Below are 14,135 nucleotides of genomic sequence, written 5' to 3'. Positions count from 1 at the left end.
GCAAAAAACGTCCCTGTATCCCCAATAACTGGAAAGGAAAGTTAGTAATTTGGTGATTATGCTTTTTCCTTTTTATTCTTTTAAAGGCCTACCTATCAAGAAGATGATTTACAAATACTGGCTTAGGCCAAGAGCAGACTAATAGATTCACTTAAAGATCTGCATTCTATTTAAAAAATCACAGAAATAATAAACAGAGTTCTCAAATTTATTTTACACATCTATGCATGGCCATTGCAGAAAATCCTAAAGGGAACCTGAACCATATGAGGCCCTGTCCTCCTTTAAAGAGGATCAAATATCTCTACATTTAATAAAACAGTAAAATCCCATACTCAGACCCTGACAAGTTATTTTTCATATGGTAAATTAAAAACAATAATATTTACTAATGTATTCATACTTTCTAGATTAAGCAAGCCCTTATCTTATTCAACTTTTTAAGGTGTATTATTTCAAATACTTTGCATTTTAGGTGTAGTATTTCAAAATCTTTGCATCTTATAATAAACTTTTATGACAGAAAATGCCTAAGTACTTAGTATCTATTTTCACCTTCTTTACTACTTACTACTTATTCCAGCAGAATCCCAATTTAGATAAAGAATTTATGTCTCTCCCAGTTCTTCTATAGAATTCTATTTTTTCTTCTGCGTATTCCAATTGTTTGTTTTTTCCACCTTGCTTCATTTCTCTCTCGCTGTAATTTCTCACTTTGCTTTAACATACTCTCGTAACACTTGGCAGATGGCTGGAACTCAAGTTTCCCTTTAATTATTCATAAAATAAAAACAATCTAAGGTATTTCCAATGATCTCATCTTTCATTTTTCACAGTGTAAAATTCTACACACAGGCTCAACAGTAGTCTGTCAGTGAAAATGGGAGAACAATAATTTTCCTGAATATTAAACTATATTTTCTTTTTTTTTTTTTAAGATTTTATTTATTTGACAGAGAGTGACACAGTGAGAGAGGGAACACAAGCAGAGGGAGTGGGAGAGGGAGAAGCAGGCCTCCTGCTGAGCAGGGAGCCTGAGGCGGGGCTCGATCCCGGGACCCTGGGATCATGACCTGAGCCGAAGGCAGATGCTTAATGACTGAGCCACCCAGGCGCCCCTAAACTACATTTTCTCACTGTAGAACATTTGGAGACAAAACTTATAAATCTGCAAATAAAAGAAAACCATTATATAATCTTAGTTATATCTTTCTCTAAAAAGAAATATTTTAAATTAGAACATAATTAGAATCAGACTCCTGATTTTAGTGGCTCTAATTCTGTTCCAGTGACCCCAGAAGCCCACTGACATGTAGTGACTCACTTTGAGGAACCCATTCTAGGAGGCTGGTATGTGGGATCAGCTCCTCAACCTACCCATTTCAGTCAGACTAGCTGCTCTCTGTCCATGGTCAAGTGAATGATTTATCATGGGAATTCTACACACTACTGGAAACCCAATGTGGGCATTTCAAGATCTGGGGGATAGATTTTTTTTTAATTTTTATTTAAATTCAATTTAGTTAACATATCGTATATTGTTAGTTTCAGGCGTAGAATTTACTGATTCCTCAGTTGCATATAACACCCAGTGCTCATTACATCAAGTGCCCTCCTTAATGCCTATCACCCAATTACCCCATCCTCCCCACCCATCTCCCCTCCAGCAACCCTCAGTTTGTTTCCTATGTTTCCTATAGTTATGAGTCTCTTATGGTTTGCCTCCATTTTCATCTTATTTTTCCCTCCCTTCCGCTATGTTCACCTGTTTTGTTTCTTTCTTTTTTTTTTTAACTTCATTTTAAGACCCCCGATTCACCAAGGAAATGTTGAAAAAGAAAAACAAAGCTGGGGGCATCACATTGCCTGATTTCAAGCTATATTACAAAGCAGTGACCATCTGTTTTGTTTCTTAAATTCCACATATGAGTGAAATCGTATGGTATGTGTCTTTGTCTGACTTATTTTACTTAGCATAATACCCTCTACTTCCATCCATGTCATTGCAAATGGCAAGATTTCATTCATTTTGATAGCTGAGTAATATTCCATTGTGTGTGTGTGTGTGTGTGTGTGTGTGTGTGTGTGTGTGTGTACCACTGTTTCTTTATCCATTCATCTGTCAATGGCATCTAGGCTCTTTCCATAGTTTTGCTATTGTGGACACTGCTGCTATAAATATTAGGATGCATGTGTCCCCTTTGAATCACTATGTTTGTATCCTTTGGATAAATACTTAGAACTGCAATTGCTGGGTCATGGGGTAGTTCTATTTTGAGGAACTTCTACACTGTTTTTGAGAGTGCCTGTACTAGTGTGCATTCCCACCAACAGTGTAAGAGGGTTCCCGCTTCTTCACATCCTCACCAACATGTGTTGTTTCCTGAGTTGTTCATTTTAGCCATTCTGACTGGTGTGAGGTGGTATCTCATTGTGGTTTAGATTTGTATTTCCCTGATGCCAAGTGATGGTGAACATTTTTTCATGTATCTGTTAGCCATTTGTAGGTCTTTGGAGAAATGTCTGTTCATGTCTTCTGCCCATTTCTTGACTGGATTTTTTTGGTTTTTGAATGTTGAGTTTGGTAAGTTATTTATAGTTTGTGGATACTAGCCCTTTATCTGATATATCATTTGCGAATATCTTCTCCCATTCAGTAGGTTGCCTTTTAGTTTTGTAATTGCTTCCTTTGCTGTGCAAAAATCTTTTTATCCTGATGAAGTCCCAATAATTCATTTTTGCTTTTGTTTCTCTTGCCTCTGGAGACAAGAAGCAAGAAGTTGCTGCAGCCAAGGTCAAAGAGGTTGCTGCCTGTGTTCTTCTCTAAGATTTTGATGGATTTCTGTCTCACATTTAGGTCTTTCATCCATTTTGAGTTTACTTTTGTGTATGGTATAAGAAAGTGGTCCAGTTTCATTCTTCTGCATGTGGCTGTCCAATTTTCCCAATGCCATTTGTTGAGGAAATTGTCTTTTTGGATATTTGTCCATTGGATATTCTTTCCTGCTTTGTCGAAGATCAGTTGACCACAGAGTTGAGAGTCCATTTCTGGGTTCTCTATTCTGTTCCACTGAACTATCTGTCAGTTTTTGTGCCAGTATCATATTGTCTTGAAGATTACAGTTTTGTAATACAGCTTGAAGGCTGGAATTGTGATGCCTCCAGCTTTTATTTTCTTTTTCTTTTTTTTAAGATTTTATTTATTTGACACAGAGAGAGAGAGCACACATGCACGAGCATACAAGTGGGCAGAGGGAAAGGGAGAAATAGAGTCCCCATGGAGCAGGGAGCCTGACGTGGGCCTTGATCCCAGGACCCTCGGATCATGACCTGAGCCGAAGGCAGACACTTAACCGACTGAGCCACCCAGGCACCCCTGATTTTCTTTTTCAACATTATTTTGGTTATTTGGGGTCTTTTCTGGTTCCATACACATTTTAGGTTTGTTCTAGCTCTGTGAAAAATGTTGATGGTATTTTGATAGGGATTGCATTGAATGTGTAGATTGCTTTGGGTAGCACAGACATTTTGACAATATTTGTTCTTCCAATCCATGAGCATAGAATGTTTTTCCATTTCTTTGTGTTTTCCTCAATTTCTTTCATAAGTGTTCTATAATTTGCAGAATACAGATCTTTTACCTCTTTGGTTAGGTTAATTTCTAGATATCTAATGGTTTTTGGTGCAATTGTAAATGGGATTGACTCCTTCATTTCTCTTTCTGCTGCTTCATTGCTGATATATAGAAATTCAACTGGCTTCTGTGCATTGATTTTATATCCTGCAACTTTGCTGAATTCCTGTATCAGTTCCAGCAATTTTTGGATGGAGTCTTTTGGGTTTTCTAGATAGAGTATCATGTCGTCTGCAAAGAGAAAGTTTGACTTCTTTTTCACCAATCTGAATGCCTTTTATTTCTTTTTGTTGTCTGATTGCTGTGGCTAGGACTTTCAGTACTATACTGAATAACAGTAGTGTGAGTGGACATCCCTGTCATATTCCCGACCTTAGGGGAAAAGCTCTCAGGTTTTCCCCATTGAGGATGGTATTCACTGTGGGTCTTTTGTATGCGGCTTTTATGATGTGGAGGTATGTTCCCTCCATCCCTACATGGTGGAGGGTTTTTATCAAGAAAGACTGCTGTATTTTGTCAAATGCTTTATCTGCATCTATTGAGAGGATCATATGGTTCTTGTCCTTTCTTTTATTAATGTGGTATATCACACTGACTGATTTGTGGATGTTGAGCCACCCCTGCAGCCAGGAATAAATCTGACTTGGTCATGGTGAATAATCCTTTTAATGTACTGTTGGATCCTATTAGCTAGTATCTTGGTCAGAATTTCTGAATCCATGTTCATCAGGGATATTGGTCTGTAATTCTCCTTTTTAGTGAGGTCTTTGTCTGGTTTTGGGATCAAGGTAATGCTGGCCTCATAGAATGAGTTTGGAAGTTTTCCTTCCATTTCTATTTTTTGGAACAATTTCAGAAGAATAGGCATTAATTCTTCTTTAAATATTTGGTAGAATTTCCCTAGGAAACCATCTGGCCCTGGACTCTTGTTTGTTGGGATATTTTTGATTACTGATTCAATTTCCTTGCTGGCTATGGGTCTGTTCAGCTTTTCAATTTCTTCCTGTTTCAGTTTTGGTAGTTTATATGTCTCTAGGAATTTATCCATTTCTTCCAGATTGCCTAAATTGTTGGCATATAATTGCTCATAATATTCTCTTATAATTGTTTGCATTTCTTCGGTGTTGGTTGTGATCGCTCCTCTTTCATTCATGATTTTATTTATTTGGGTCCTTTCTCTTTTCTTTTCCTTTTTTTTTAAAGATTTTTACTCATTAGGACCCTGGGATCATGACCTGAGCCGAAGGCAGATGCTAAACGACTGAGCCACCCAGGCGCCCTTTTCTCTTTTCTTTTTGATAAGAACCAGCTCCTAACTTTGTTGATCTGTTCTACTAGGTTTTTTTATTTCTATATCATTGATTTCTGCTCTAATCTTTATTTAATTTCTCTTCTCCTGTGGGCTTTAGGCTTTATTTGCTGTTCTTTTTCCAGCTCCTTTAGATGTAAGGTTAGGTTGTGTATTTGAGACTTTACTTGCTTCTTGAAAAGGCCTATGTTGCCATATACTTCCCTCTTGGGACCAGCTTTGCTGCATCTATCTTGGGGATATATCTATACACAGTTACCTTGGTTTATTCACTCACCACTAAATTATAAACCTTTTCCTAACCTCTATTCTATTGTATGTATTACTTCATGTCTACAACAGTTTGTATCATTATTTTCCTTTGTAACACATACATTGTTTTACATTCTTTGCTATAATTTTAAAAAACACTGGAAAATAATTTTGATAAACATTGACCCATATTTCTGATCATTTCTAAAACAGATTCTAGAAGCCGAAGGTGTGGATCAATAGTTCCTTTTTCACAGTAGAATTACGTGAATCTTTCTATTCTATTTATAAAATTCCTCTTTAAAAAAAAAATACCTGCTTCCATGTCTTTAAAAGCCATAATAAAGATGAAATCTAGATTATATTCATCTTCATTTTTTAAAAAATGGGAAAGAGTGGGGCCAAGGTGGGAATGGAGCTTCAAATGGACATGCCTTATCAAAGTACTATTATAAACCTGCAGGCAAGGCCAGGGCTGCAATGGCAACAGGAGCTTGCTTCTGAAGATACTAAACATCCAGTGAAGACCCTGGAAGATATTAACCCAAGAGAGGAAGAGGTCCAGAGTACACAACTCAGTTCAAAGTTCTTCCTGGTGACAGTGTAGAATAGTAGAAAGAGAACAGGAAAAGGGGCCTCCCAGCTCCGCCACTAAGTAGGTGTCATCTTGGATAAATCCTATTTCAATCTGAGGTTCTTCATCTAAAAATGTGTTGGCTATATCAGATGATTTCCAAGACTCCTTCCAGGTGAAATCATCAATGATTCTATGATCACCAGTCAAATTCAGCAATAAAACTCTGGTTTTTCACCTTTGGCCTTCATGTTCTTGCCCCCTCAGTAATTCCTATTGCTGCTTCCCTAATACTTTCCCAACAGATATCTGCCCTTCTGGGCCTACTGATCATCTAGTACCCACAGAACACTTAGTATCCTCACCCCTCACCATGGCTCATATGTCTGATGGCCACTATACCTTTAATTCTCACCATATGTCAGTCCCCAGGAAGCTTAACCTCTTTATACTCTTAAGGTGCATAGTATTCATGCCAGCCATGGAGGACCTAGTTTGCACTATATGTGTTATTTATCCCTTGGGCAAACCTTTCATGACTCTCCAGCTAACTAGTAGGCACCTTGCACTGGCAAAGACTTGCTATCCTGACATTTCTCATACTTCCACAAACCACTCAGCAGCATGGGACTCTACATATATTTCTGATTTATTAATTTAGCACTGTATTGAACATGTAAGTATACTTTAATTGTGAAGTTTAACCGTTGATACATAAAGAGAAGACTTAAAGAAAAATGACTAATTCTATCCAAATCCTATCCAGCCCAAAATCATTTCCAACATAAGATCAGATGGTTTTTCCCATGAACATGCTGAGGTCAGTAACTGCTTATCTCAAGTGGCAGCCTAGCCTGTTTTGGGCAATTGTGTTCTTCAGAAAGTTCTTCCAGAGACAAAATTGATGTTCCCACAGTGATCCCCCTAACCCTCTCACATGCAATACACTTGAGGGCAGTGGCCGTGTACTCTGAGGTCACCCTACATCTGAGCTTTACATGTCTTCCACTGTCAGTTCCTGTATAATCCTGGCATGCTGCTCTAGCAATAGCCCTCTAAAAACACAGCTTCCAGAACTGATGGAACATTCTAGATGAAATATGACTAGTGAATTCGAAGTACCATCACCTCCCCTGTCTGGATGGCATAATATGGGATCATTCACTGAAGATCAGCCATAATATGCTGGCAGATAAGGAGTTTTGATTAACTGAAAATCTGAAAGTCAAAATCCTATAAGCCAATATCTCTTTCTTTGCGCCAAAACATGTCTGGAATGATGACATTTTACCTTGGATGTGAAAATTACACACACAGTGTTCTGGCTTCAAATTATTTCTTATTTCAAGAGAAATGATATACTGACATGATACAAATACAAAATGGAAAGGAACTTTGTTAGTGACTCAGTTTCAACTGTTTAACTTCATTTGGAAACCCTCAGCCTTAGATAAATTTGTTGTCCAAGTGCACCATCTGGTGGGTAAAGGTATTTAAGCTTCCCCATTGTGAGAAGAAAAAAATATATCATTTATAAGGCTAAAGATGCAGCTAAAACTAAAATCTTAGTATGAAAAGATTCCCATGCTTTAGCCAAAAGCTTTCTTATAGAGAGGCTCTTGATAAAATTATAATACCAAAGAAATCTGGAATTCGTAAAACTGCACTATCAAAGAATCCAGTTCACCTTCTTCAAGAAACGTTGCTCATCATGAAACAAACATTTTTAATCTGGGAGGAACCTCAGAGAGCAGTTAATTCAATCACTTCCCTTTACAGATGAAGACTCCAAGGCAAAGACAGGGCTTTCTTGAAAGTCACAGCTAGGGATGGATGGCAGGCATTGATTATGTAAGTAAATAGAGCAAATATTCTGTACTGTTTAATAATGGCCTTCTATTTCAAGAGGCTGTGTCATCTTGGATAAATCCTATTTCAATCTGAGGTTCAGGAAAGGCAGGAAATAAGGCAGCCAGTGTCTGCAGCAAAGGGCCACTCTCTTGGGTTGACAATAATCTGGCCACCCCACTATGGACTGTGGCCTACCCAACAATGATCTCTGCAAGACCAGGAGTTGTCATACCCTCCCTGCCTCCACAGCCTGCCTGCATCCCTCTTCACCTTAGATTTATGTTCCCCCCCTCCCCTGAGAAAACCATCCTACCAATAAAAATAAGACAGATAAAATAAATGTTAAATCACCCTGCTGAAGAACATCTATCAACATGGGAAAGCGTTCACAATGCGTTAAAATGGGAGAGAAAAAAAAAAACAAGTATGTTCACTATGATACCATATCTGTAAAAAACAAACAAGCAAACAAAAAAACAAAAAAAACACAGTTCTCAGGCATTAAGTAGAGAACAAACATCGGAAAGAAATACACTAAATGTTTTTGACAGCTAGTGTCTTTGAAAGCCAGGATTTATTAGTGATTTCAATTTTTTTCTCTTATACAATGCTTTCCAAATTTTTTATCCTTAACATTTATATCAACAAAAAGGTACTTTTACCTTAAACATTTATGTATTTATACTCACAGACACGAAAGAAAACTGGCAAAAAAATATTGGAAATAGGACCCCAAATACACATCCATCTACCCAGTACATAAATAGCAGGGAAAAAAAATTCTCCAGCTCTCAAGGAGAAATATACAGTATAAGACACTGTATTTTTGTCTTAAGGCTTACCACAGTTTTTCAAAATGTTTTTAATTTTCTATCAATTGTATATTAATACCTGGATGACTAGCAAATTAACACTGAGGGATAATCTCAGAAATATAATTTCTTTAAAATATTTTATATATTTTGAGACTTAAGGACTTGAATTCACATCCTAAGTCCATTTTCTGCTTGTAAAATTTTGCCTGAGTTATATGACAGAATATGTGGCATGATGTTCCCCAAAGAACTCCATGGCTTCCATGATGAGAACCACTGTCTCCTAATGTGATTCGGTCTTTGAAGTGTATATCAGGAACGCAGTTACCTGAAGGTCAGTAACAAGAATGGAACACTGTTATTTTATCTTAAGATCCCTGCATCATCTATGTAAACTGAGATGAGAAAAGGAATCTTTTGCTAAATATCTTAAGGTAACAGTTTTCAAGTGTTGTCTGGGGACCACTGGCAAACACCCAGATCCCATTCAGGTCTGTGGCATCAAAACTGTCTTCATAATTATACCAACACATTATTTGCTTTTCACTCTCATTCTCATTTCATGACAGTAGAGTCGAGTTTTCCAGAGGCTACATGACATCACCACAGACTAAATGCAGAAGCAAGTATATGAATTCAGAGGTCTTCTATTAAGCTAGACATTAGAGATTTGGAAAATGTAAAATAATGACACCCCTTTCACCAAGTGTTTTGTGTTGGAAAGTACAGTCATTTTTTAATAAAAATATGTATGTTATTATATAATGGATTATTCTTAATTAAATACTTTTAAATATTCTCAGTTTCAGTTTTAATTTCTAATAAAGTAAACAAGGATAGATATAACCTACAAAAGAAAAGCTCTTTGAGGTCCACAATAAATTATTAGAAGTATAAAGGGGACCTGAGACCAAAAAGTTTCACTGCCTCAGGGTATTAGTGTTCAGAAAAACACACACTGGGGAAGATAACTCTAACTTGTCCCTCTTCCTCTTCAGAGCACTTTCCAAGCCTCTTGCTGTGACTAGTTCATCTTATAGACCATTATCTGATCACAGTTCCTAAAACATGATTCTGATCCTATCACTTCCCTACTAAAATAATCTCAAACAGTTCAAGATGTACAGAGCAATAACCAAAAACATACAAGAAACTCCATGATTTGTCCTCAGACTACTTTTTAAAAGTCATACACTCATCAATTCTACAATTATTTCAGTGCCTTCTCTGCAGCAGGCACTATGACAGGAGCTGGGACTGAAAAGTCTGTGAGAAATAACACCTGCCATCACTGGACTAAGAGTCTACTGAGGAAGAAATAGTCACATAAATACAGGTATCCTTAATTTTCTATACTCATTTTCTAAATTTGCTAAATTATATATTTTTTACCCAAAATTCACTATCCACATCAAAAACTCTCTATAATGACTCTGAATGTCCACCAACAGAATCATTTTGGTTGTACACAAATCTAGGTAAGGGAGTGTGGATAACAGTTCAGTTTTATCTCAAATGTTCTCCCTAAAGGATTATGCCAATCATGCCTTGTGCCCATATTAAATGTACTGAGCATCAATGCTATCATCATCCCATCATTATTAATGAAAATATTTTCTGAGAAAGTAGAAATGACCAACAAAAAAATAAGTGAGCATAAGAAACTTAGAGAAGCCCACACATCAGAAAGAGTTGGAAGTGATGGGGCATACTGAGGGAAGGAAGCACATAAGGCATGACCTCCACGTGTCCCTATCTACTAAACACAGCAGTGTTGGAAAGCCTAACTGTAGTTACTCAAGCCATAACAATATTTGAGAAACTAGAGAAATTCCATGTACAGTGGACTTAGCGCCACTCGCAGCATAGGAGACCACTGAGTACCAGGCTGGTACAGGGGCGGGTGGTAGACACCTTCAAAGATGTGGAAGCATCTGCAAGTGGGGGAGGAACATGATTTAGTGAAGGAACCGAATCTCAAAGCAAGTCTGAGAGATTTATGAACAGTGATAGATGGCATAAGCTGTAGGTCATGGGTGAGGCAGTTTCCCCTCACAGTAAGATGTGCTATCTTCCTTCAGTGAACTGCAGAAAACTGCCACTAAAAATGATGATACACAAAGGAAATTGTCAATCTTAATGCAATACCATCTCATAGGTTTATTTCAAAAAAAGAAGTACCAGGACGTAAGGCATCCAAAGAAGGCCAACTTGCTCTTAAGTGAGAACTATGATGGTGTGGATAAGCTAAAGTCCTCGCTGGTACACTACTCTGACAACATCAGCTCAAAGGGGCCACTGCAGACTATACTGCCTGTGATGTTATGAGACATTCGAACCAGACAGCCTGGGCGATGGAGGAGGTGGGTGAGGCTTAGGGGCAGACCTGTCTGTCACCATTCAACAAAGGGAAAACTTTGCAAAGAGGACTCTCTTGAAGACAGACAATATTCTTGGGGATCCTTCTAGTGTTACAAATTAGGAAGACAATAGCCAGCTTAAACAAAGCATATGGAACTTCATTTTAAACCTCGATTCAATGAACCATTATCATCATTAAGACATTATACTATATGACAGGTGTTGCTAGAAATGCAGCCCTAAATAGCACACAGAACACAAGACTGACTGTCTCACTCTAAAATAATGTTGATGGGCGCCTGGGTGGCTCAGTCGTTAAGCGTCTGCCTTCGGCTCAGGTCATGATCCCAGGGTCCTGGGATCGAGTCCCACATCAGGCTCCCTGCCCGGAAGGAAGCCTGTTTCTCCCTCTCCCACTCCCCCTGCTTGTGTTCCTGCTCTCTCTGTCTCTGTCAAATAAATAAATAAAATCTTTAAAAAAAATAAAAAAATAAAAATAAAAATAAAAATAAAATAATGTTGATGCCTGTGCTTTACTCTCATACACAGAACAAAGAGATGCACGCTGTCTTCAAAGGTCTGTGGAAATACACTCGGCTACTGGCTATCTCAGAAATGTCCTAGCTTCTGTCTTTCCTACAGATACCTGTTGACTTTCATGTCCCTTAGCCAAGTTGGAGCATCCCACACAGTTACAGGACATTTTCTCCCTGTTCCTCTTCAATCTTTATATCTCTTCTTTTTTGTGTGTTTGTTTCCTGAAGAAACTCTCATGCTTCTTTTAACAGAAAGCTAACTTTGTAAATGTACAGTTCGCAAAGGCTAGTTAAAACTTTCTTTATAATGGATGAGCCCAGGGTGCCTGGGTGGCTCAGTTGGTTAAGTGTCTACCTTCAACTCAGGTCATGATCTCAGAGTCCTGGGATCAAGTCCCACTTCAAGTTCCTTGCTCAGCGGGGAGTCTGCTTCTCCCTCTCCCTCTACCCCTCCACTCATGCTCTCTCTCTCACAAATAAATAAATAAAATCTTTAAATTAATTAATTAAATGCTTAAATATATATACATATATATATATAATGGACGAGCCCTTAGTGAAGCCTAACAACAAAAATTCAGATCTTAGGACTCTTAAGCTTATGTTACCGTTACCAAGGAGTTATCTAGGGCCACCCAAGAACACACGTTGCTCTATGTCTAAGTTCAGGAACATCTTAAATTACAGAAAATTCCTGACATAATTAAACACCTCAATTTCATTGTCTCAAGGTATCAGTGTAGTCAATATATATGAATCTCATTCTCCTGAGAACATTCAGAATTTTATTTATATCCCATTTATCTCAAAAAGGTTTTAAGCATCCTTCCCCGAGTACATAATTATGCCTCTATATTAGGGATTGGCAAACTTTTTCTGCAAAGGGCCAGACAGTAAATATTTTAGCTTTTGTGGGCCATACAATCTCTGTCACAACTACTTAATTCTGCCACTGCAGTGAAAAAAAAAAGCCATAATATAAATGAATGAACTAGGCTATGCTCCAATAAAACTTTATAAAGACAAACAACAGACAGAATCCGACTGCCTAGCTCTGCTCTGCATCATACACCCAAAGGCTGGGTTGTGTCACCATATGCCTTTGATAGTCTTGGTATCTCAATTGAAAAAACAGTAACTTGTTTAAATCATGTGACTGTTACTACTGCCACAGGCTACTGCCCATGGTACAGACTGATACTCTTTCGTATATCCTAAGGAAATCAAGCTCTGAAAGAAGCGGCAGAATGAAAGAGGCGCCAAGACTCATGCCCTAGATCTCCAAGCCCTTCTCCCTTTACTATTAGGGCTGACTGTCCTCAACTAGTCCTTCATGAACACCCTCACCCCTAATTCCTGTGTTTTATCCAAGCCTGATCATCACTAAAATGGCGCCCCCCGTGCCACTGAAAAGATTTGCCTGGTGCTGCAAGACAAACATCTGAGCAGGAGGGGCCACTATAGCACCACAGGTCTGAGCCCATATCCACAGCCCTGTCTGCAGCCTGGGGCAGATCCCTTCCCCTTAGATCCCATTATTCCAGGCCAGCCTCACCCTCCTCAAGCCGGTGTTGAGAAAAAAGCCTCAGAATTCAGTAAAAATACAGAGACTATTACGTGTGGTCTTACCCTCAAATCTGTCTAGCTCCTGCCCCATCCTCCTTTCTGCCTCCTTTACCTGACTTGAACTTACTCATCTAGGTCCAGTTCAAATGTTCTCTCTCCTCCAGCAAGTGTTCCTTCAGTGCCAAGTCTGCTCTAAGTGTCTCTCCTACCGGCTCCCTAGAACCCTACACTTGCCTTTATGGCCAAGCTCATTACACTTTACTGCCCCTCTAAGCCTATGAATTACTTGAGAAGGAGGATCCTTATTCATCTCTGCATCCTGCACAAATTGTTCCGCTTACCTCCCCACACCCTCTCCAAGAACTCCCAGCCTCATAAAAAAGCTATGGTTTTTCGATCATTCTACTAAAAAGGAAATGGCCATAACTAGAAAGTAGGGGGGAAAGTGAACTACAATTTGATGACTATAATTCCTTCCAAAATAATGCCATAAACCATACCAAACCAGTTCTCAATACAATTTAAATATTGAGCCAGGGGCACCTGGGTGGCTCAGTCGTTAGGCGTCTGCCTTTGGCTCAGGTCATGATCCCAGGATCCTGGTATCGAGCCCCACATCAGGCTCCCTGCTCAGCGGGAAGCCTGCTTCTCCCTCTCCCACTCCCCCTGCTTGTGTTCCCTCTCTCGCTGTGTCTCTCTCTGTCAAATAAATAAATAAAATCTTGAAAAAAATAAAAATAAATAAAAAATAAATATTGAGCCAAACAGTTAAACAATTCAAGGACACAACAGTAAAGAGCAAAACAATACATGCACATTCACTGTGATGATTTCAAACGTTACTGACAGTCGTGGGTTATTAGTACACTCACTCTTCATCACTCTCTTTAATGCACTCTCTCTCTTGTTACTCTCCATCTACCTCAAGGGGGCAAAAACAAGTTGTTTTTCAATTGTTTGAATTAAGGTGTCATGAGTGTGATTGGTTTGTTTACCAGTAGCAGTTTACAACATCTCTCTTGTTTCTCTTTATGCTACAAAAGCTTTGAAAATGTCAGCTCAACTCTGGAGCTACGAAATGTTCCTGCAGAGCCACACAAATTCCATAAAATACTATGCCTTGTAGGTCCTACCAAAATGACAGATTCCTGACTTCAGAACGTGGAAATGATGATGCTTTAAAACTGCATGTTTACAAACCAGTGTATTTTGTTCATTTGGATTTTAATAACTAAAG

General features: G+C 38.5%; 1 protein-coding gene across 15 annotated transcripts in view; it reads right to left on the bottom strand.

Annotated features, from left to right (window-relative positions):
* Positions 1-14,135, bottom strand: part of KDM4C (lysine demethylase 4C) — a 459,189-nt gene that overhangs the window by 380,838 nt on the left and 64,216 nt on the right. Inside the window, exon 6 of one of the 15 annotated variants that reach the window (XM_078062219.1) lies at positions 8,176-8,763. The exons of the other annotated variants lie outside the window; for them this stretch is intronic. Within the exon in view, the coding sequence (XP_077918345.1) occupies positions 8,719-8,763 (45 nt within the window). The 3' untranslated portion in view covers positions 8,176-8,718. Of the gene's footprint in view, positions 1-8,175; positions 8,764-14,135 lie in introns of those variants that run through there. 15 annotated transcript variants of the gene reach the window in all.

Source organism: Halichoerus grypus, chromosome 14, assembly GCF_964656455.1.
Source record: "Halichoerus grypus chromosome 14, mHalGry1.hap1.1, whole genome shotgun sequence".
Taxonomy (NCBI): Eukaryota; Metazoa; Chordata; class Mammalia; order Carnivora; family Phocidae; genus Halichoerus; species Halichoerus grypus.
The sequence above is the reverse complement of the archived record's forward strand: the minus strand, read 5'-3'. Positions and strand labels throughout refer to the sequence as shown.